Here is a 21,337-nt window from a genome sequence, read left to right as displayed (position 1 = left end):
AAGATCCTGTCGGACAAAATGGTAATGGCCAACCAACCGGATATTGTGATTATAGACAAGAAATCGTGGTAGATGTAGCTATTCTGAGCGGTAGCAAGATTAACATAAAGGAACATGAGAAAGTGGACAAATATCAGGCCTGGAAGGGGAAGGCAACAGTAGTGCCCGTCGTCATGGGAGTACTTCGAAGTAGAAGAAGTTGCTTAAACAGATCCCTGGAGAAACGTCAGACATCCAGTCCTAGGAACAAACTAGGTACTGCGAAGGACCCTGTAGCTCCCAGGTGTCTTAATAGGACAGCATCCAACCCAACTGGGAAATAGAAAAAATCTTTATTCAATATAAATTAATTCAGTAAACTTATAACTGTCACACAAGGATATGATAATTGTAAAGGTGAATGATTTTAATTCCATCATCCTTTTAAAAGTCCAACTTTTCTCCGTCTTTGTGGGAGAAACTCCGTTAAATTCAGCCTTAATGTCTTTATTAAAAGAAAGTAGAACGTGGACTCTTGCGTCCTTGCCTGCAGCCTTCAACCTTCTCTGATATCTTTTTGCTATGAGGCATAATATATATTCATCAAAGTGAGAGAAGTATATTATCTTTGATAAATCACTTCCCACTGCAATATTTGTCTGGACTTGTAAAGGATAAACTGGTCATCAGACGAAAGTAAATAGCTACACAACAAACCACTCTCATACAGAATATTGCACATAAACCACATGAGGCTCAAATCTGTTACAAAGTTGAAGTCAGTAACAAAAGTGGAATTTTTAGGATGTCATAATGTGATTTTTCTTTCCATTTTGAGGTTTTAATAAAGTATAATTATTTCATATCTGTGTTTGTTCGCAAATGTAATGCCTTATATAAAAAAATATACACTTGTTAAAGCAGAAATATCTACATGCTTCTTCATTTTCTCCCTTAAAAGCTGCTGTATTTTGAAGCCAATCTTCAACACCAGCGTTTTCAAGAGTCACTTTATAAACCTGACCGTTGTCGACCACTGCCGCATGTCACCCATTGGCCTCGGATTTGACCCATAATTAGATCCTCTCTTCCATGATTAAAGCTGAAGAACTTTACAAGTATTGTAACCGTCATTTATTCTCTACCACTTTTGGCAGGCATGTCCAATCAATTACAGATGGGGTCAACGTTTTGACCACAGTCTAAATCGTGGGCGGACAAAATTACCATTCATTGAACAGTATGGGGGAATCCTTGAAATGGACATAGGAGTCAAAATAGAATGTGATTCGCCTCACTTTTGAGGTTTTTTTTGGGTACAATTTTCTCATTTCAGCTAATGATTGTGTTTACCATCTCTTGCATACATATTTCTATTTATCGTCTATTAGTATGCCATACTGCTTATGGCGACATTAAATGACCCAACGAGCTGAATTTGGAACAAACACTTGAGTGAAATTTAGTCACGATTAACCAGGTTTTTCAGACTACGACTGGACTTTTCACTGTAGCTATAAAATACAGAACAGCCTCTTATACTTATAATAGATTTGCTGTATCTACACCAAAGTATTTTATACATCTAACCAAGTCTCCCACACATGTGTGGAAACTCCTCATTAAACAAAAAAAAATGCACTTTTGTATCGTACGAAAGGTTTTATCCAAAACTTGTTTTTATTTTACCAACAGCTTTCTGCATATTCTTTCCATCAATAGACCTTTTTTGCAGTATTTTTTTTCGGTCCCTTTTCAGCTCTATTAATCCCACCCTCTCTCCTGCTTACTCAGTATTTTCTTCTTAGCTATTGTTAGTTTCAATTTGGAAGCCTGCACTTAGTCCACTATTGGCTGCAAGTGCTGCTGTAGAAGTAGTGGGGATTAGTTCGATAAGCCCTCTTTCGGGGTAGAGAGGGGAAATGATCAAGAACAAGCATTTTCTTTTATCGTTGTCAACTTTCACTTTGTATTTTCGAATAGTCTTCGCTAAGGCTTTTTAAGGTGCATTGCTTATACAAGCTTTTTTACACCCTGCAGTAGACACTTGAGCGACTTTGCTGTTTTCCTCCTCTTATGAGTGTGTTTGGCATTCATTTAATCACCTAAGAAAAGCAGATTAACTCCACGTACCTTGTAGAAATATGGTTTTAATTTATTGTAGTACACAAAGAAGAGCTTTACTAGGTTATTGTACTGTTCATACATTTACTTTGTGTCGCTGAGTGTTCTTTTTGTACACAAAATAATGAATAAAAAGTGAAATAATATTATTTTCAGGACAAGCCATGGTGTTTTCTTCTTCATCGCAGTACTGTATGTTCGATTGAGATTGAGGCAAATTATATTTTTAATAAAACACATTTTTTACATGTGTCAAACTCATGGCCCAGGGGGCAAAATGTGGCCCATCAAATCATTTGATGTGGCCTGCAGGATGGTTCGAATCAAAGTAGACTAATGTTCATGTTTTTCACCTATAAAGATGTCAGTGTTTAAGATAAGATAAGACACAGATTAATGATGACAACATTTTTTACAGAATTTCCAATAAGAATAAAAGTTTTGTTGTAGGGATTTTATTGTAACGTGTTTGATAGAGAAGGACAATCCACCTCAAAGGGACTTTTTGTATAAACAAAGTGGGTGTAATTACAGCTGGCTGGAAGACATTATTACGTTGAATGGACTCTGCTCTCGTAACCTCTCTTTCGCGTGTCAAGTGAGTGAGTCAGGAGAGTTGGGTTTTTCACTTTAGTTTAAGGAAAGAACGACTAAATATTGGTTTGAAAAACGTTGACCTGCTTGCAGCTTGCAGACGAATCGACAAAACAAAAGGAATCCAACCTTTTGTTCCGATGTCCTCCTCCGAAGGTCAACATTTCTAAATTAAAATTCTCCAGTGTAAACCGGTTGTTCTGATCTTTCAGCTTCACAGACCATCATTAAACCTACAGAAATAATTCACTTTGCCTCCGTGATTCATTACCTCTTATGAAGCTTTTTTTTTTCTTAACCACTTCCTACAGTATTCACTAATGTTGTGATGCTTCTCTAAACGTCTGACTGCTCCACCTCTTCCATCCAAGGTCAGTGCAAATGGATCAACCTCCACAGACGCCTCAGCTGTTCATTAGCTGTGGCTCCGACGGAGGAGGGAGGCTGTTTGTGTGTCAGCGTTCTTGTTTATGCGACGAGCAAGAGGCAAATGTGTGAGCGAGTGCTCATTTGCCAGCAGCCCGGGTGTTGCTCAAATCGTATGTGAGTGCATGCAATTGTAAATAAGTGCGCCAAGGTCGTCGCAGTCCTGCCCTGAATCCGAGACGAGCCCTAATGTCCCAGGGAAGTGTGGATGTTTGGGAAGAGAGCCGCTGAATGAGGAATGAACCGGGTGTCGTTTTCCCCCGCCGGCAGATATTCCCTAGAGATATATTTGGTGAACTATACAGTCTCTAGGGTTTCTTGTCAATTTAATGCTGCATTTTTATACATTTAATCTGCATGTTGTCTTTACGGTTTTTGACCCACAAAGCATAACCATTCCTAATAAAAGTGAACCCATTCAAACTAGTACAGTTAAAAATAGAAGAATGGTAGCAAATTAAATAATTTATATTCAATTCAATGATTTCCTTAATGAGTGTGTTTTACAGCACTAGTTGATTGTGTGTAAATAGTTTTAAAAATAAACATTTTTGACCAAGTGAAATAATCCAGGTCAGTGCCATGTCCCACTCTATAAAGTCAACTTTTTTTGGTGATGATTTAAAGTCAAAAGCTGAAACTTTTTGGACCTTTAAACGTAAAAATAAATAACAAATACAAATAAATAACTCTGAAAAAGGCTGGTAGCATAAAGAAAAAGTTCTCATTCTCAGCTCATTTGTTTGAAAAATAAAATAATGGATATAATTGTCTGTCGTATTGTACATATATATACTTAATATATATTAATTTAGCTGATTATTAAAGAAATATTGTTAAAAAAAACTTTGGTACGTGTTTAATATACATCTTAAAATGCCCATGAGTATAAAGAGTACATGTAAAAAATAAATAACCATAAGACCTGGAATTGGAATTATTATCTGCCGCTAATTATTATTTAAACAAGATAAAAACTCAATTAATTTTATATATATATATATATATATATATATATATATATATATATGAAAATGAACCTTAAAAGTGAAAATATTTGACATCAAGTTCGTATCTGAAATATTCTCTGTTTTAACAGATACTAGTTGTGTTGCAAAAAAAACAAACAAACAAGCAGACAGTGATGAACTTCCATTGATATTTGCCTTTAGAGAAGCGTGCGAGTGCGACTGACTAACAGCCCGAGGTTGATAACCCAAACGATCCGGCCTGTCTTTCCAGATGAAACAAAGTGCAGGTGTCATCAGAGTTTTGGGATGAGGCATAAACGGCGAGTCATCAGCTGCGAGGCTGTTGAACAGCAACAAAAGACCCTGAGTGCACATCATCGACACTCTAATAAACCTCTTAGAACAGCGTGTACAGTCAGGCTCTTACACGTCCATCAGACACAATAGCTGAGGGAGGAACTGCTTGCATCAGGGAACACCCGTGTGCACACACAAACACACAAACACACACTCATTGATGCGAGCCCACATATCATCATCCAGACAGAATCCTTTTAGTTTTTGAGAATAGAGAATATTCGAGAGAAAAAAGTCAGTTTTCATTGAGAATTTAATCATATTTAATCGAATATACAATCTATTCTGACCCACAAGCGCGCACAATCTTAAGACCTTAAAACGGATTAACATTCTCACAACATATTTAAAGTCCCCTCAAATGTTTGGTCATGAATCAGTTAAACACATTAAGAAAAATGACTTGTACAGTATCTAAGTTCCCATGTATACACTGAGAATTGCTAAAAGTCAATGAGATGATAGAAATCTCTTCATGGAATAGAAACACTTTAATTTCCAGGAAAAAACAATAACAACAATAACTCTCAAATGTTGATAAAAATAACAATTTCATGACAAGTTTGATAATATTCAAAACATTTTTCCACTATTCTATGTCACAAAACTTGATGTACCTCGCCTATACCGGGTACTTCATCTTAAGACGTTTCTATTTGTTCAGGCTTTTCCTTGATTTTCTGGAACTCCTGCTGTGTTTTCAGTTTTATATTGACCTTTAAAGTATATACTTTATTGAGTATTGTTTTGATTGTTTAAGCGCTTTGTGACCCTGGTCTGGAAAAGAGCTATATAAATAAAAATGACTTACTTACTTACTTACTTCATTCTACTTTCACTTTTTTTAATGATCACTTTTCTATGAATACTAGTTTATTTATTATATATTACTGCTAGTTTATTATCATTATTATCATTTGATTTTGTGTAATTATGTCAACATTATCTATTATTACTATTTTAAATTTTATTTTTGGTAATCACTACAGTGAACCCCTTGTTAGCATCGCACGTGATTGAACTATTACGACCATATAAGACATATTACGCGTACATTTTGTGTTTCTAAGTCAAGAAGCTTCTATACGAAAACAAGTTTGACCGAAACATGGGCAAAGTTAAATTTTCCAAGTTGATCTTATAATAACCGTTTCGTATGACCAGCTAGTAAGTAATTAAGTAAGTAAGTAATAAGTATTTATAGAGCACTTTTCTAGACCAGGGTCACAAAGCGCTTAAACAATCAAAAAATACCCAATAAAATAAATACTTCAAAGGTCAAGACGACACCGAATGATGTTTGACACTGAAGCGAAACCATAATAAGGTAAAATAATGTGCGACATTAGACATAGCATGGAGGAAAAATCTGTAAGAAAATTTCGCATTTTATTTCAGAATTAAATTGGTCCCTCGAACCTAAGAGTTGGCTTTTTTGTTGACCTTCAAAACTCCTGGGGATCCAAATGAAAGGACATAAACCTGTTGCTCAAGTCAATAACAATGTTTATTTAAAGACCCAAGTACATTTGTGTATATCATTTGTGAGGTATTTGATGAGAAAAGCCAAGGCTGAATTTGAATCTAAATAAGTTATGCATGTGTCCATGTTTAAGAATGATCTCACCTCCATGATAAATGTCTTTTAGTCCATTTGTTCTGAGGGCTGGTTGCTCTTCTTCTGCGGCCTTGTCTTCCTTCCGCCTCGGCCACATCCGGCAAGGAACACCGGGGGGTTTTCATAAGGCCTAGCGTGGACGGGTCTGCGGGAGGACAACATATAGCATTAACTATTCAACCCCTGGTTTACTTAAACCACAGTTTCATTTTGCATCGAGAGCAGCAGCGTAAACAGAGGATTTAACATGGCAGGTCAGGCTCTGGCAGTACGCGGGAAGAATACAAACAGATTATGCATGCAGAGATAATGAGAGAGCAGGAAGGTCATAAATCACCGGCTGGCGAAGATACCGTATTCTTCACGTAATCTAACTCTGTCACCTGGTCCATAAGTAGCTCTCACACACACCTCTATGCATTTTTTAAATCATTTTCACTCACAAGTCAGGGCCGGCGTTTCCATCGATAGCAGTAATGAGATGGGAAATGGAGGAGTGAAAAAGCGTCGCACGATAGATTTATGACGTGTGGCTTCTTGTGTGTGCGTTCCATGTGAACGAGCCGTTTGTAGAGCAATCAATGCGGCCTAATTTATTTAACACACACACACACACTCCAGTCGCCCACGTTTTCTCGCCGGAGTGAAGCGCGTGACTGGTGTGTGACACTTCCGACGCGCGATAAGACGCGTGCAATACATAAATTGTCTGGAATGTTCGCTAAAAGAAGAGCAGATGCGATCGTTCCCGACATGTTCCCTTTTCTACTGGAGTCGTCGATTAATTGAATCATGCAGTTTCACGGCAGTGGATTCGGGGTTTATTGACTTTACGTTCGACAAATGTATACGTGGAGACACATTGTAGGCGTCACCTATAGTAACAAGCGCCGAAGAAAATTGTTCATTCAGAATAAGAGCCTCGAGCTACTGAATAAAACTCTACAATCCTACCCGTACTATACACCATTTTGAATTTCCACTAGACCTAAGACCAAGAAGATTAACCATCTCTTATGGATATATATATATATATATTTTTTAACCAGAAACCAACGATCATTAAGGTGTGAATAATCACAGTTTAAATTAACTTTCTATGTGAACTAATTCAGTTTACTAGGTTTAAAATGAACTAGTTCAGTTCATAGTCCAAAATTCAACATTTTTAAAACTTCACAGCTCCAAGAATGAACTAGTTTATAGTTCTTTCTTTTTTTTCTTCTATATGTTGCTACGAGCTCTTCATTTCCAAAAGTATCCCCAAAGTCAGCAATTCATAAATCTGTTTTAACATTAAACACATTCATCAGATTTTATTGTCATATCAGAAAATACTCAATAATTATTGTCAGTATTAGAAAAACAACACAGGAATTTTTGATGTATTGTTGTGGAATATATTGCCGAATAGAATAATTGAAACCGATATACACAAAATAAGATGAATTAAATACAATTAAACGCTTACGTTAAAGTGGGCATTTCAACATTAAATGACTGAAGAGTTCATGAATCTTACATCCCATTTTGATCCCTGGAGAACCACGTTTCTTTTCCTGTCATCGTCGACCTTGTTATACATACTTGTTTGATTGAGTTGTTCAAATAATCTTTTATACTTCTGGCTACATGTTGCTGAAGCTTCACCTGCTGCTGTTTGTTTTGATGATGCAAGTGGTTGTGTTGTGTAAGTGGCTGGTGTTGCTGATTGAGTGTTTTTTTCTGCGATACTTTAGACCCGTTTACAGTCTGTTTTATTGGGTTTCTGCCTCTAAGTCTCTGGCAACCTACTGGTGTGACGCGTTCACAGAAGCGCTCATCAGACAAAATACACTATGTTCAGTTCAAGTTCGTCCAAGATATGAACAAGTTCATGAACTATTGTCCATTGAACTTGTTCAGGCTCAAAACTGCCACTAATACTATTATTATAAGAGAGTAAAAAAACGCAAGCATCAGGGTATAATCGTACTGGGTCTGTTTTGTGTTTATATATGCAATACATTTTTATTCTTGCAGGCTTTTCCCTGATTTTCTGAGACTCCTGTGTTGTTCTCGCCGTTATCTTGACCTTTAAAGCATATATTTTAGCGAGTATTGTTTTGATTGTTTAAGCGCTTTGTGACCCTGGTCTTCAAAAGCTTTCTACAAATATATATTACTTACTTACTCACATTATCCGTTGTCAGGCATACATTTTCATCAATGGCAAATTTGCGAAAAGGTTTTGTGGAACATAAAATATTAGACCTGATAGAACAACAGCTGCACATCCTATAATTATTTTTATTTAAGTAAGAAAGCTTTGTATTATTTCACAAAGACTTTATGCCAGAATTAAACGATTTATTATTAACATTGTTCAATTAAATTTAGTCCATACTAGTGGTGCATCTCCAGTAACCTGCCATAACGCAATTGTCGCAAGAAAAAAAAAAAGCCTCATGGAAGCAGAAACCTCAAAAGGATCAGGCTGTAGACACGCAGTAATACACAGTAAAGTAGAATCAAGGGGGGGATACACAGGAGAGTGAGAGGAGAATCAAAGGTGAAGTGTGTGTGTCGGTAAGTGTGTGTATGTGTATCCTTTTTTTCCCCCTAATTTCTCTTCAGAGGACGAGAGTGCTCCGGGGATGAATCATTCTGGAATTGATGTTTTAGGTTGAATCACACACGCAATAGTACGTCAGAGATTACTCAGGTTAATTATAGATTAGATAATCTCATTAGTTTACCGTGTTGACAACTGAGACGAACAACCTTGAGGAGTAAACTTACTTTAAATGGTGTGCACACGACAAACGACGTCAGTACTTAGGTAACAGTAACAGTAACTGCTAATATCATTCATGAGTTTATTTGATTATAAATAGGTTTAAAAGAGTGATTTAACGGCTGTGTTTCCTCCTGAGTGGAATAATATGTGGAGTAAGGCTATTATAATATAATAACATAGTATTATCATATATGATCGTGATTGACGAATGGATGCTTTAAAATAAAGCCCAACCATGTGACTCACACCTAGAGTACGGTGTACATTTTAGGACATCGTCAGACAAACCTCCGTCAGATCGAACTTTGTCAACCTTCAAAATAAAAGTCCCCAGACAAAACTACATCAGAAACAAAAAAAATCGCTCCTATTTATTTCAAATAAAACAGGAAATGCATGCGATAACGATGTGATGTTAGACAAAACGACATCAGATAGCATCTGGGGAAAAAAATTACGTACTGTTTTATTGCGAATGAAACCGGAAATGCACGCGATAACGATGTGATATCAGCCAAAAGGACATCGGATAGCATATAGAAAAAAAAATTAAAGGCATCATTTTATTTCGAATGAAAACCAAAATTCATGTGTTAACTATACTACAAAATCCGATGGCATGTTGACGTGTGACGTCACATGTATTTCCGGTTTTATTCGAAATAAAATGGTCCGGTGATTTTTTTCCCAGATGCTATCTGATGTCGACTTGTCTAATATCACGTTGTTATCACATGCACTTCCGGTTCAATTTGCAATAAAATGGTTCGCTTGTTTTTTCCAGGCGCTATCTGATGTAGTTTTGTCTGGGGACTTTTATTTTGAAGGTTGACAAAGTTCGATCTGACGGAGGTTCGTCTGAGGCCGTTCATTCTGAGGCCGTTTTGTCTGACGGAGGTTTTTCTGAGGCCGTTTGGTCTGATACCTGACTATGTACATTCCAAAAGTTAGCAAAACTTTGTATTCTTGCTTTTTATTTTTTTTAAATGTGTTCATCTGTAAATCTTCTGCTTGAATTGTGAATTTCCGAACTCAGATAAATAAAATTATCTATTTAATTATCTATCTAATGTTGTTTTGTATGAAGCTTAAGGCTGCTTCGTCTGACGGATGTTTGTCTGAGGCTGCTTCGTCTGAAGGATGAAGCCGTTTAGTCTGATACCTGACGATGTCCTAAAATGTACACCGTACTAGAGATAAAAAGGTCAAATGTGAGTGTACAGACATACGTATATATTTATACCTAAGACTCCAGTTTCTTTAAGGCCTCCAAACTTCTGCATGGCTTTGATGGCTTTGGTCAAAGCCTCCTTGGTCTGGAGCAGGCCGGTCACTGGGTCAGGGGGCGGGAGGTAGCCGAACTTGCTCAGCCAGTCCTGCAGGGGAGACATTAAACAGATATCACGTAAATATATGAAATAAAAAGAGCTTCTACTCGCACCTCATAACCCTTGAGGTATCAAATTCCAAATACGGTGTCTTGAAATAATTTAGAAAATGCAAAACATATTGACACATCAAGTGTGTCTTAAATAGATGTTGGACTCTATTGTATCATCAGTTTGTGTCTGTTTGTACAAAACTCTCTTTTCATTAAAATATTTACTTTTCAAAATGTGATTAAGCCCCACCCACTGAAAACACTGTTTATCATAACCACACCCACTCTGCTGTGATTTATCATAGCATCAAGGTTTGTCACCGTGTGTCATCAAACCGAGAAGTCTCCACCTCCAAAATACTTGTTGTATAAACAAAGCGGGGCATGATTAAAGAGTGAAGCCACTATTAAGTCATAATAGATTCTGCTCTTGAAACCTCTCATTCGCCCAGATTTAAAGTAACAAGTCGAAAACATGGTCATGATGAGGGACTTACTGCATCTTGGAGAGAAAGACTTCAACATTTGAAACATGTGAGTAACTCAGGAGAGTTGGGTCTTCAAGTTAGTTGCCCATTAAATGTTTCGCTACATGTTGCACTTTTAAACAAAGATTCCATTAGCTAATGAAAATTGAATTTGTAATTGTGTTCTTTCCCTTTATCTAAAGCTAGAAAGGTGTAACAGCCTTTACAAAACGCTGTTATGCTGCAAATGTGGTTTTATAGATGAATATTTTAGCCCTACATTCAGAGTACACCGTTCCTCCACTGATACCGTATAGACATACAGCCTTTCATCATTTCATATCTTAAACGAGAACATTCACTGAGCTCCTCCATCACTGTGTCACGTTCAACCAGGCAAAAGGGTCATCTTGATTCTGTGTCTACATTCAGTACATCAACGTGAACAAAGGTTTCGCCCCCATTATAGAGGTTGTTTGGCACAGACATGATAAAGTGATGTTCTATATAATGGAGAAAAAAAAAAGACTTCCTTTAGAACAGAAATGTGTCCAAGTGAATTTAAAATGATCAATGTGTTGAGAAGTACTCGCAAAAACTAATCAAATTATTTAGCCAATTTTATTATTAATCATTCCTCAAGTCATTCCTCAATGACACTTTTTGTTAATAAATCATGATATTCGAATTTCCAAATATGAAACCATATATTTAATATATTATAAAATAAATAGTATACATAATCGCTAAGCTGCTGTTGTCATTCTGGACTTCAAGACTCTATAAGTATTTGAATTTAACTGTGGAAAATGCATTGCATTGTGGTCATTACAGTGAACTAAAGATGAATCCATCCGCTGAAAATCACAACCGTGTCATATATTAAAAACAGAAAATATCAATGCACATTTTCTGCAGTTCAGATGCGTCATGTATGACGTAACATGGCAGTGGCCGACACAATATTTATTCATGGAAGATTGTACTGTATAGCCAGCATGGTACTGCACACAGTTCATATCAAACAAAGCAGGGTATAGTTAAAGGGGAAGCATCATTATTTTTACTTATTAAGTTATTAAGACATGAAACCAATGATGAAGTAAATTGGCTTCTGCTACCTTTAGAAAGACCAGAAGTCACGGACACACTCAGCCAAAACAACAGACTTTTAAAGGATTCAAAACCAAATTTACAGGCAATTTCACTTTCGGAACAAACTGAAAGGGGATGAACTTTTCCCCAACATTCCCCATTTGATCAAAATCCTGTTTATTAGTAGTTTATTAGGACGACTGAACAGTAGTGAGGGTCTGATGAAGCTTCATGAAGCAGTGGCATGTTGTTTAGAGGTCAGTAGGTGGCGCCATCAGTTGACGTTTAATAGAACTCTTGTTCAAAACAAAGGGAAAAAAATGCAGTTGCCGCAATTTAGTGGACTCATCAGATCATCAATACTGTTTATCAGTTTTCCTGACTATGAATACTGAATGACTTGACTAACAAGTGGTCGACTACATTGGTGTGTTTCCATCGTCCAATCACAAGCCAAGAACATAAAGCCTCTTAACTGGATTTCCGTAAAACAGCAAGAATGCATTTGCAAGATTCAATTCAATTCAATTTTATTTAAAGTGTCTTATCATAACAAAGTTATCTCAAGACACTTTACAGTTGAAGATGGTAGTGACCGAAAATTGGCTTAGAAACTTTGTTTCAATCAAAGATTGGGGACGTCAAAAATACTAGGTACATATTGAATACAGTCTATTTTATAATACATACAGTATACAGCATAATAGCATATTAAAAAAGGTATTTAGATACTTGACAGAGTAATTTCAGTTGTTTTTATTTCATTTAAAGATGTTTTTAGATACATTTTTGGACCACAAGCACAGTGAGTATCTTTATTAAAACAAAACTTTCACAGAAAGTTTCTAAGAAATTATCCAAAGGTGGTAAAACTAAGCACACAGCCAAGTACAGAGAAGCTTTACTTTTCAAACATTTTGCAAAAATATTCTCAACCTTGCAAACTCAGCAATGAATACAAGATGATGGTAGGTAACAGATAATTACGGCGACTAATCTACATTTTTGTTACACAAAAGAACTTCAGAGCTCATTATTTCTTTGTTCAAATAATAGAAAGTAGAGAAAAGACCCAATTCCTGAAATCCACTTCCCCATCCTTTTAAGAAGCGGCTTTAATTATACGTGTAGAAAGAACAAAGATGAGAAAATAAGGTTGTTTAGTGTCCTCAAGTGTAGCAGTTCACTTCAGGTTTAATCTGAATGAACTCAAAACTTTCTGAGCCAAACAGATGAACAGCGTTTTCAACGTAAAGTCACATCTAGAAATACAGTTTCTCTCTGCGACAGACGAGAGCGATAGCATTCATTAATCAGAGATTAGAAGCACAGAAGGACATTCGGGGGAATGAAGACGCAGACGAGTCTGATAACGTTCGTCAAAAAAGGAGCGTGACCAAGTTTTCTATGCCCTGATGAAAGGTTGACTTACATGTTGCATTCTCTCACATTTGACTTCAAACAGAACTAATGAACCATGAACTAGTTCAGGTTCATTTGATCCGACAACTGTGAACTAGATTATATTCAATCGTGTTTTAATACTCAAAACATTCTCAACTTTTATTCGGTAAAACAAGACCTTTGACCAATGATATCATATCGATATTTCATCACTTAACCCTTGCGTTATCTAGGGGTCAAGATGACCCGAAGGCCCTAAGACAAATGTGTTTGTGGTATCTATTGCGTACATCTTGGTCCTGGTGACCCCAAAGGCCCGGACAAAAATGTGTTTCAGGTATCCCTTGTGTTATCTCTGGGTCAAGGTGACCCCGAAGGACAGGACACAAATGTGTTTGTGGTATTCCTTGTGTACATCTGGGTCTTGGTGACCCAGAAGGTCCGGTAACAAATGTGTTTGCGTTATCCCTTGTGTCGAATGGGTCAAATTAACAACCTCTCTGGCTTCCAGAAATACACATGCAGTTTTGGGGTAGTCCTGAACACTACGTAGTCCGTTCTGACCCAAAGAAACTGTGAAAAATAAAAGGCGACTGGAGGGTTAGGATACATTTTAATAAAAATATGAGTTCATTTTTTAATTGAGTTGGAAGTAAGAATAGATTTACTCCACTCTACTATGGTAGATCTACAGGCAATGCCATTTTATGGGCAATAATTCCTTAACATTTTTAAGGTGAATGGGTGAATATACGGCCGGCAAAATAGCAACACCAGCACAATTTCAACAAGTTTGAATGTAAAAAAATTAAACGTTTACGTTTATGTCGATATCAATGCTTTTAACTTAACTTAATAAAAATAAAATTGTAACCAGTTAAAGAGTTTCAACTTAGAATATTGAGATATTATCTAATTTTCACCCAAGTATCATTATGTAAGGTGATCAATCCTCTTTTTCCTGGACATGTCTTTTTTTGTTGCTGTTTGGCGCAACTTTGTCCAAGTATACCATCCACAAGAGGCCCTAATGAGAGTATTTTTGAGGAATTCTGCGTTTAACCATTTCAGAAACCTGTAATAAAGACTTGACTTGACCCAGAAAGTGGTCGTAACTCACCAGGTACTGCTGATCAGATCAGTCGCCGTGAATCAAAGACTAAAATTTGCCTTCTCTCACCGGGGGAGATGTCATTTTTAGTCTCAGAGTTGCTTGAAGAAGGACAAAGAAAATCTCCAGAAACATCGCCGCAACTGAAATGAGACGTCTCCAAGACCTGATAGAGACTTGAAAACGTCTCCAACTAGTCACTGAGAAAAAATCAATCATGTTTGCATTCCCTGTCGAAGAGACGTGGCCAGAGACGTCTCCTGGCCGGTCAGACAGGCCCTAAAACCCTAATATTTTTGGGACAACTTGGCGTAGTAATGTACTCTTTTTGGGGGATATCGTATGATTTATCAGGGTGAGTATTGGCAAGAACCTCAGCAATTTACAGATTAAAAGACAAGTCGAGTCAAATATCTATCATTTAAATGACGAACCAACCCAGAAATGTTCCTTTTAATTTGTGAGACCTCTTTATATTCAGAATGATAGCAATTGCTGTCTTTAAAACACCCTTCGCAGCTGTTTCCTTATTATCCTGTGGTATGAACATGAAAAAGAACGTCATCCCATTGCAAAATCACATTTTATTGCACAAGTTTTCCTGAAAGATGTGAAAACTGCTTAAAGTCTATTCTCACTGGATCTCGGAACATCTGCAGCCTGGAGTCGAGCGGCACAGATGGCTGGGACTCCACTTGTCTTTAATCATGCATTATTAAAAACATACAGACACCAAGCAACAACATCCCGAAATACCGTCCTCGCTCTCGTATTTGCATATCCCTCTCATCTCTTAAGTAAGAGGTGCGCTTAGTGACAGTAGCGCCGAGCCTCCTGCCGCCGCGTCAGCGGGCGAAGCTGTTCAACAATCAAAGAGTGTTTTGGTGGCAGTTTTGTAAGAGGACGCTGCACCGCGGACTGGAAGGGCGGGTGGACGGTTACAGCAGATGTTCAAGGTTGAGATGATACAATAACAACTTCAAACTGGAGATTTCAAGCGAGTATTGTGTGAGGAAAATCAAAGTTTCATGATTTTTCCTTTACTGAAAATTCTGCTTTAGAAGGGTCCACATATAGGAAGAAAGTAGAAGAAGAAGTTTTCAAGGTTTACAAGTGATGTAATGATTGCGAATAATGTCCGAGTTGTAATCCCTTGCGAAGGCTCCATGTCTGTGATTTGTAATGTCATAATTCCGCAGAAAATTACCCACTGTAATTCACCAAACACAGACGTCGGGTGATAATACTAATTTTGTGTTTGTAATTCTGAATGGAGCATATACGCCACTGTAACGAACTTCTAGGCACTCGCCATTGTGTTAATATTTACTTACGCTGTTTTATTTTGAAGAGGTTGAAAAGGAAGTACCGTAAATTCCGGACTACAGAGCGCACCCGATTAAAAGCCGCATGCTCAAATAATAATTCACGTCCATTTCTTACACTTAAATAAATAAAGCACTGTGTTATTCTTCTTAAGCATTGTTCAGATATTTACAGTCCGGGGGAACCAGCGACAAAACTGTCCGTGTCCTTCAACCGGGGAATTATTTCTTCATCACGCCGGCAACACGGATGAGTAGTTTGCTTTTTTCCACCTGATCGTAACGCAGTGATTGCGCGGATAAACGCGACTTCACGGCGGGCCGTCCTGCGTCTCTGCGCCTCACCTAGGATTCACTTAACGCAGCCTTTTTTCTGGACAATAATGGACTTGAACATTGGACACTGATCGCGGGGATTTGACTGTGGGGTGTCGTGGGTGTTCGTTGTTTTGTTCATGTTTGATTGATCCTCCTTTAAGGAGCGCTTTTTGTTAAATGTTATTAAGTAAATATATTTTGATTAACTTCTATAACGGCTTCATGTGTGGTCAGTGTTGTTATAATTAATGCTGTCACTCTGGAGCGTCACCAAGTCCGCACCAGAGCTCCGCCCCATGAAGAATGTGTGTGTGACGATCTCTCGAGGAGTTATGTGAGAAGGTCCGTCACAAAACGTCAGAGGTACTTCTTCCATATTTATGATTTCATCTGGCCCGATGGAATTCTCCGCTATCTTTGTTTGAGTGAACGTGCGGAATGAAGTAAGTTTCTCCTCGTAGTCGGGAGGGAGCTGCTGACACAAAGTTACTCATTCATTCTATTGGTCTACTGTTGCTGAGCAAAATGTTTTTCCCGCCACGAAAAAAAAATGAATAAGCCGCACCGTAGTATAAACCGCAGTGTTTAAAGTGTAGGAAAAAAGTAGCGGCTTGTAGTCCGGAATTTACGGTATATCGAGTTCGTTGTTGTTGGGGGTGTGTTCCACATGACGAAAATGAAGAAGACGTGCGCGCTGCACAGATACAAACTAAGTTCCAGCCTCGTTGTTTCACACACTTATACATTCGGTTACACTACTGTGTCTCTTCTGTAAGAATAATAGTGGGGCTAATTTATTTGCAGGGCAGCGTTCTCACTGTTAAGCGTCTGCACAAGTTGAGAAACGAAAGCAAATAAACGGTTATTCACTTTATCTTCTCTAAACGAAGAACGCTTGGTTACACTAACTTTCTTTTTCACTAATTGCGCTCCTTTTTACATCTGTTTCTCTAGGTAAATCAGTAAAATGACTATTTTACGGACGTCACTTATCCCGTGTGAATACACTTAAAATAACATAGAGGAGGAGGGGTCATTTACAAAACACCAAGGTCCACAGGTAATACTTATCTTATGCAAATAAGTCATGCCAAAATTAAGAAGCAATATAGAAAAAAAATAAACTTAGTTGATCAGTTTGGGCGCATAAACCAAGGGGAACATCTCCCTAAAATATTTTGGGGGAAGTAATTAGTCAAGAAACAAAGAAGTGAAAACTCACCAAGCCAAAAGAATCCGATGACACCAAAGACAGCTGCATTCCCGAAAGCAGGCGCTATATTTCTGGCGGTTGGATTCGCCATTCAGTGAAAAAGATTGTAACACAAACTCTATATCTTGTTGTAGATAAACCAGCCCAGAGCTTTTGCTTACTCAGCGTTACGGTGAGATGTATTTATATGCACTCACAAGGTTTTTGCAGATCCTGCCTTTTTAATCCGTAGGCCGGTCCGTGAATATAACGCAGACATTAAACTGGTCCGCGGTGCAAAAAAAAAATTGGGGACCACACTCTTAGAAGACACTGGATTGCTCCTGACAATTGTAACCATCAGGGGGAGATTGGGATTGAAAACAAGTCATTTTTTATGAATATTATGGCAAAAAAAAAAGAATCTAGAAACTGGGCAGAAAAGGAAACTTCAAGTTGTGAGAATACGACCTACTAAAAAAAGGTTCAAATGACTCAGTGAATTGGGAATAGAAACCTCTGCACAAATATCCATGCGAACTCAAGCTGAAAACCTTGGAAACACAAACACAAACACTGAACGATGATTCAACACCACTAGAGACTAACTGTTGGAGGCCAACTGCTGCGTGAGCTGCATGACAGGCCCACATTATCACTTTACACTTCTTGCAAAACGGCACCTGTCTGACCATGGGCGCTGTTAGACCCTCTGTCGGAGTATTTTTGATTTTTGATTTTTCTCACAGCAACATCTACCTGTGACAAAGTATCTGTTTATAGCCAAGTGGGCAATTGAAAATGTGAAGCTCATTGTGTCCATTGTCATGAAGAAGAATCAAGACTTAACCCTTATCTCAGGGTCACGGTGACCCGCTGGGTCCTTCACCTTGAATCAGGGGCAACACAGGGGAACTCAAACACGTTTGTTTTCGGGCCACCGGGTCAGCTTGACCCTGAGATAACACAAGGGTTAAGATTTTTGTCATAATACTTTAAAAGCAGAATATTCATATTCAGAAATAAATAGATACTTTTTGATTATATGGGTATAAAAAGAAAGTAAAATATTTGAAATGCATAAGAGAATCACATACATACTGTATAATCAATAAAATAAAACCAATTAATCATTACATTTTTTTTCAATTCTTTCATGTTTTCACCTTATTCAAACTAATAAATGGAAAATAATTAACCAAAATAAATGATCAAGTTACAACACAATCAACATCAAACAATTGTTTTATGCTATATTTATCCATGTGTACACAGAGATTATGTAATGACCGTCAGCAACAATATATTTGTGGCCAGTTCTGTTACTTGGGTTTAGATTAAAAACAAAAGTTTAAGCGATTATGTCGTGATAAAGAGGTGATAAAGGTTTTAAGATACATCCTCAATTTAATAAATCCAACTCTGGTTCTATTTTAGTACAAATCATTAGTGAGAGTTTCTAAAAATGAATAATGAACCAAAGGGCCTCAGATTCATCTGCCACTACTTTTTTGCTGGTGTCGATTTTTTTAAAGCATTATGCAATAACATCAATTAAGTCTAAATCTTCTTCACTATAACACTAGCTTAACCACAGGAAAATGGTAAATTCCACACCGAGGACTTTTTACATGAGAGCTGAGGGTTAAATAATTACTTGGTTTTGGCCCAGTTTTGTAGGACTGAACCTAAATATAAACTCTCAGAGTCCGGGGGGGGCTTTAGTTGAACTGCATAGCTGAACTAATACATGCCATAACTTCAGGAAGTTAAACTAAATTCATATATTTTGCTGCATAAAGCAATTCAAAAGGGTCATTTTTGTATTAAACTTAAATAATCAGAAAACATGGGCCAATAAAAAAAAAAATAGTGTCAAGATATGAGGCTTGGTAATGTCTTATAAAATACTTATTTAGATTTAATTTAGATTTTGGATTTACTTCTATCATTATCAGCAGCTGCTGAAGCTTCACATCTGTCATCATCTCTTGCATATTTTGTTTCAATCTATTCCAGCTAAAGGATAACCTCCAGGCATGACTTTCCTTGAGAACAGACATTTTCACCTTTCTTTCTTTCTGATTAAATTACAAATCACCTCCTTCCACCTAGTAGTTTAAGATTCTCTTTTCTAAGTCCACAAATGTTCACTTTTGGACAAAGAGTGACTTAACGTTTCTATGGTTACCTAAAACTCAAGAATATTTGAAAACTCAAATTATGGAGGAAATAAATAATGCGACTCTGTTATGCTTAGACCCAGTTCCCTACGTCTATGGTGAAATAACACATTAACAAAAGCTTTTTTTTTAAAATAAATAGTAAGTAAGTTAGTAATTATTATTTGTTAAGCGCTATTTTCAGACCAGGGTCACAAAGCGCTTAAACAATCCAAACACTACACAGTTAAAATACATACTTTAAAAGGCCAAGATAACAAAGAGACAAACACTGCAGCCCCAAGAAAATCAGGGAAAAGCATAAATAAAAATGTCTAAAGATGTTTCTTGAAGGAGTCAGTAGATCATCAAACACAGAGGGAGAGGAAGATCGTTCCAAAGCTTAGGAGCAACAGGCTGGAAGGATTTCTCTCCTCTGGTCCTGAACCGTGTTCAGGAACCATCAGTAGATTCTGATCCACAGACCTCAGAGCCCGAGCTGGGGTGTAAGGCTGGATCAGATCACTGATGTAAGGAAGAGCCTGACCGTGAATAGCTCTGAAAGTAAGAACCAGAATTTAAAAGTTGATCCTGAAAGAAACTGGCAGCCGGTGAAGAGTTTTAAGGATCGGAGAAATGTGAGTTCTTCTACTAGAGTGGCTCAGAATTCTTGCTGTAGAGATTTTTATCAACTGCAGGCGAGACAGCTCCTTCTTGTTTAGAAACGAAAATAAACTGTTACAATAGTCTAAATGAGAAGATACAAACGCATGGATTACAAGCTCCAGATCATGTTATGACATTGTTTTCCTAAGTTTAGAGATTTTTCTCAGTTGAAGGAAACCGTTTCTGGTCAGTTTCCTGCAGTGTTGAACTAGAGACATGTCTTTGTCCAAAACAACACCCAGGTTTCTCAGGCTCAGATTGACAGACTGACCTGAAGTCACCCAAGAACTGACTCAACTCTGGAACCTTATCATCAGGAGCAATAACCAGAGTTTCAGTTTTGTCCACATTTAGCTGCGAATGTGTTTTTAAAAAACATCCATCTCTTGACCAAGATGCCTTCATCACAGAATGACGTGTGCGTTTGTTCAATTATATAATGAAATAAGGTTAAAGACTCAACTACTAAAGCACAGGTCAGTCAGAGAAGCTGAGTCGGATCAGTCTCCAAACATTTCCCATGGGGGCTGGAAACTGTATCTGAGCGGAAGAAGGGGTGATAGAAGCAGGTTAGTGATCCGAGTGATGGACGGAGATTGAAAGGTAGAGTTGTCAGAGTTGTCAAAACAAAACTCGACAGAGAAACTCAAGGAAAATGGACTTTCTTCTGAAAAAAACAGGACAATCAGTGTGTGGTATTAAAGTACATATATCAAACGTTTTAATTATGATGATGTTAACATTGTACACAACAAATACTAATCCATTTACAAAAGTCTGTTTTATGTTTCTTCAAATATTCACGCGACTGCTTTTTTGAATTCAAATAAAGAAAACACTTTCATCTTTCTGCCTTACAGAATCTGCAGAAGATAAAAGAGATTTTGCCCAAAAAATGAACTAATAAATAAATAATCACCACATCACGGTCAAAACCCAACGTGATGCATCTTCTGCTCCGACATAAAACATGACAGAGTCTTCCCCTTGACTATTGATCAGTAGATAATAATCAATAAGTTGAGAAATATGTGGTGATTCAGTCAGTTTTAACACACTCAACACAACAGTGTGAGAATCTTAATTTTTTCTTAAAGCAGCAGAAAGCGACAAAACCTCATGTGACACATTTATCAAAGGCTTAGCTGCTATTCAAGGTTGTCATTTTCAAAGAAAGTTTTCAAAGACCCCTTGAATGTATCTTTGAATCTGCAAATATTGAAAACTTAACTTTGACTTAACGCAACCTGTTTTGAATAGAATGAAAGGTTCTTATGCTCCGAGCGACAGCAAATACGCCGCTAAGAAGACTTGTACTGAAGTCAGGGCCTCATTAATTTGCTGGAGAAAAAATATCCTTTAGATACG

General features: G+C 37.4%; 1 protein-coding gene across 1 annotated transcript in view; it reads right to left on the bottom strand.

The window, feature by feature from the left end:
* Positions 1–21,337, bottom strand: part of LOC148079508 (matrix metalloproteinase-17-like) — a 97,401-nt gene that overhangs the window by 28,682 nt on the left and 47,382 nt on the right. Inside the window, exons 2-3 of the mRNA XM_087791098.1 lie at positions 10,092–10,224; positions 6,079–6,214 (exon numbers count right to left, since the gene is read on the bottom strand). Of these exons, the coding sequence (XP_087647224.1) occupies positions 6,079–6,214; positions 10,092–10,224 (269 nt within the window). The remainder of the gene's footprint in view (positions 1–6,078; positions 6,215–10,091; positions 10,225–21,337) is intronic.

The sequence above is a fragment of the Callionymus lyra genome, chromosome 5 (assembly GCF_982586985.1).
Source record: "Callionymus lyra chromosome 5, fCalLyr1.hap1.1, whole genome shotgun sequence".
NCBI classification, from domain to species: Eukaryota; Metazoa; Chordata; class Actinopteri; order Syngnathiformes; family Callionymidae; genus Callionymus; species Callionymus lyra.
The sequence above is the reverse complement of the archived record's forward strand: the minus strand, read 5'-3'. Positions and strand labels throughout refer to the sequence as shown.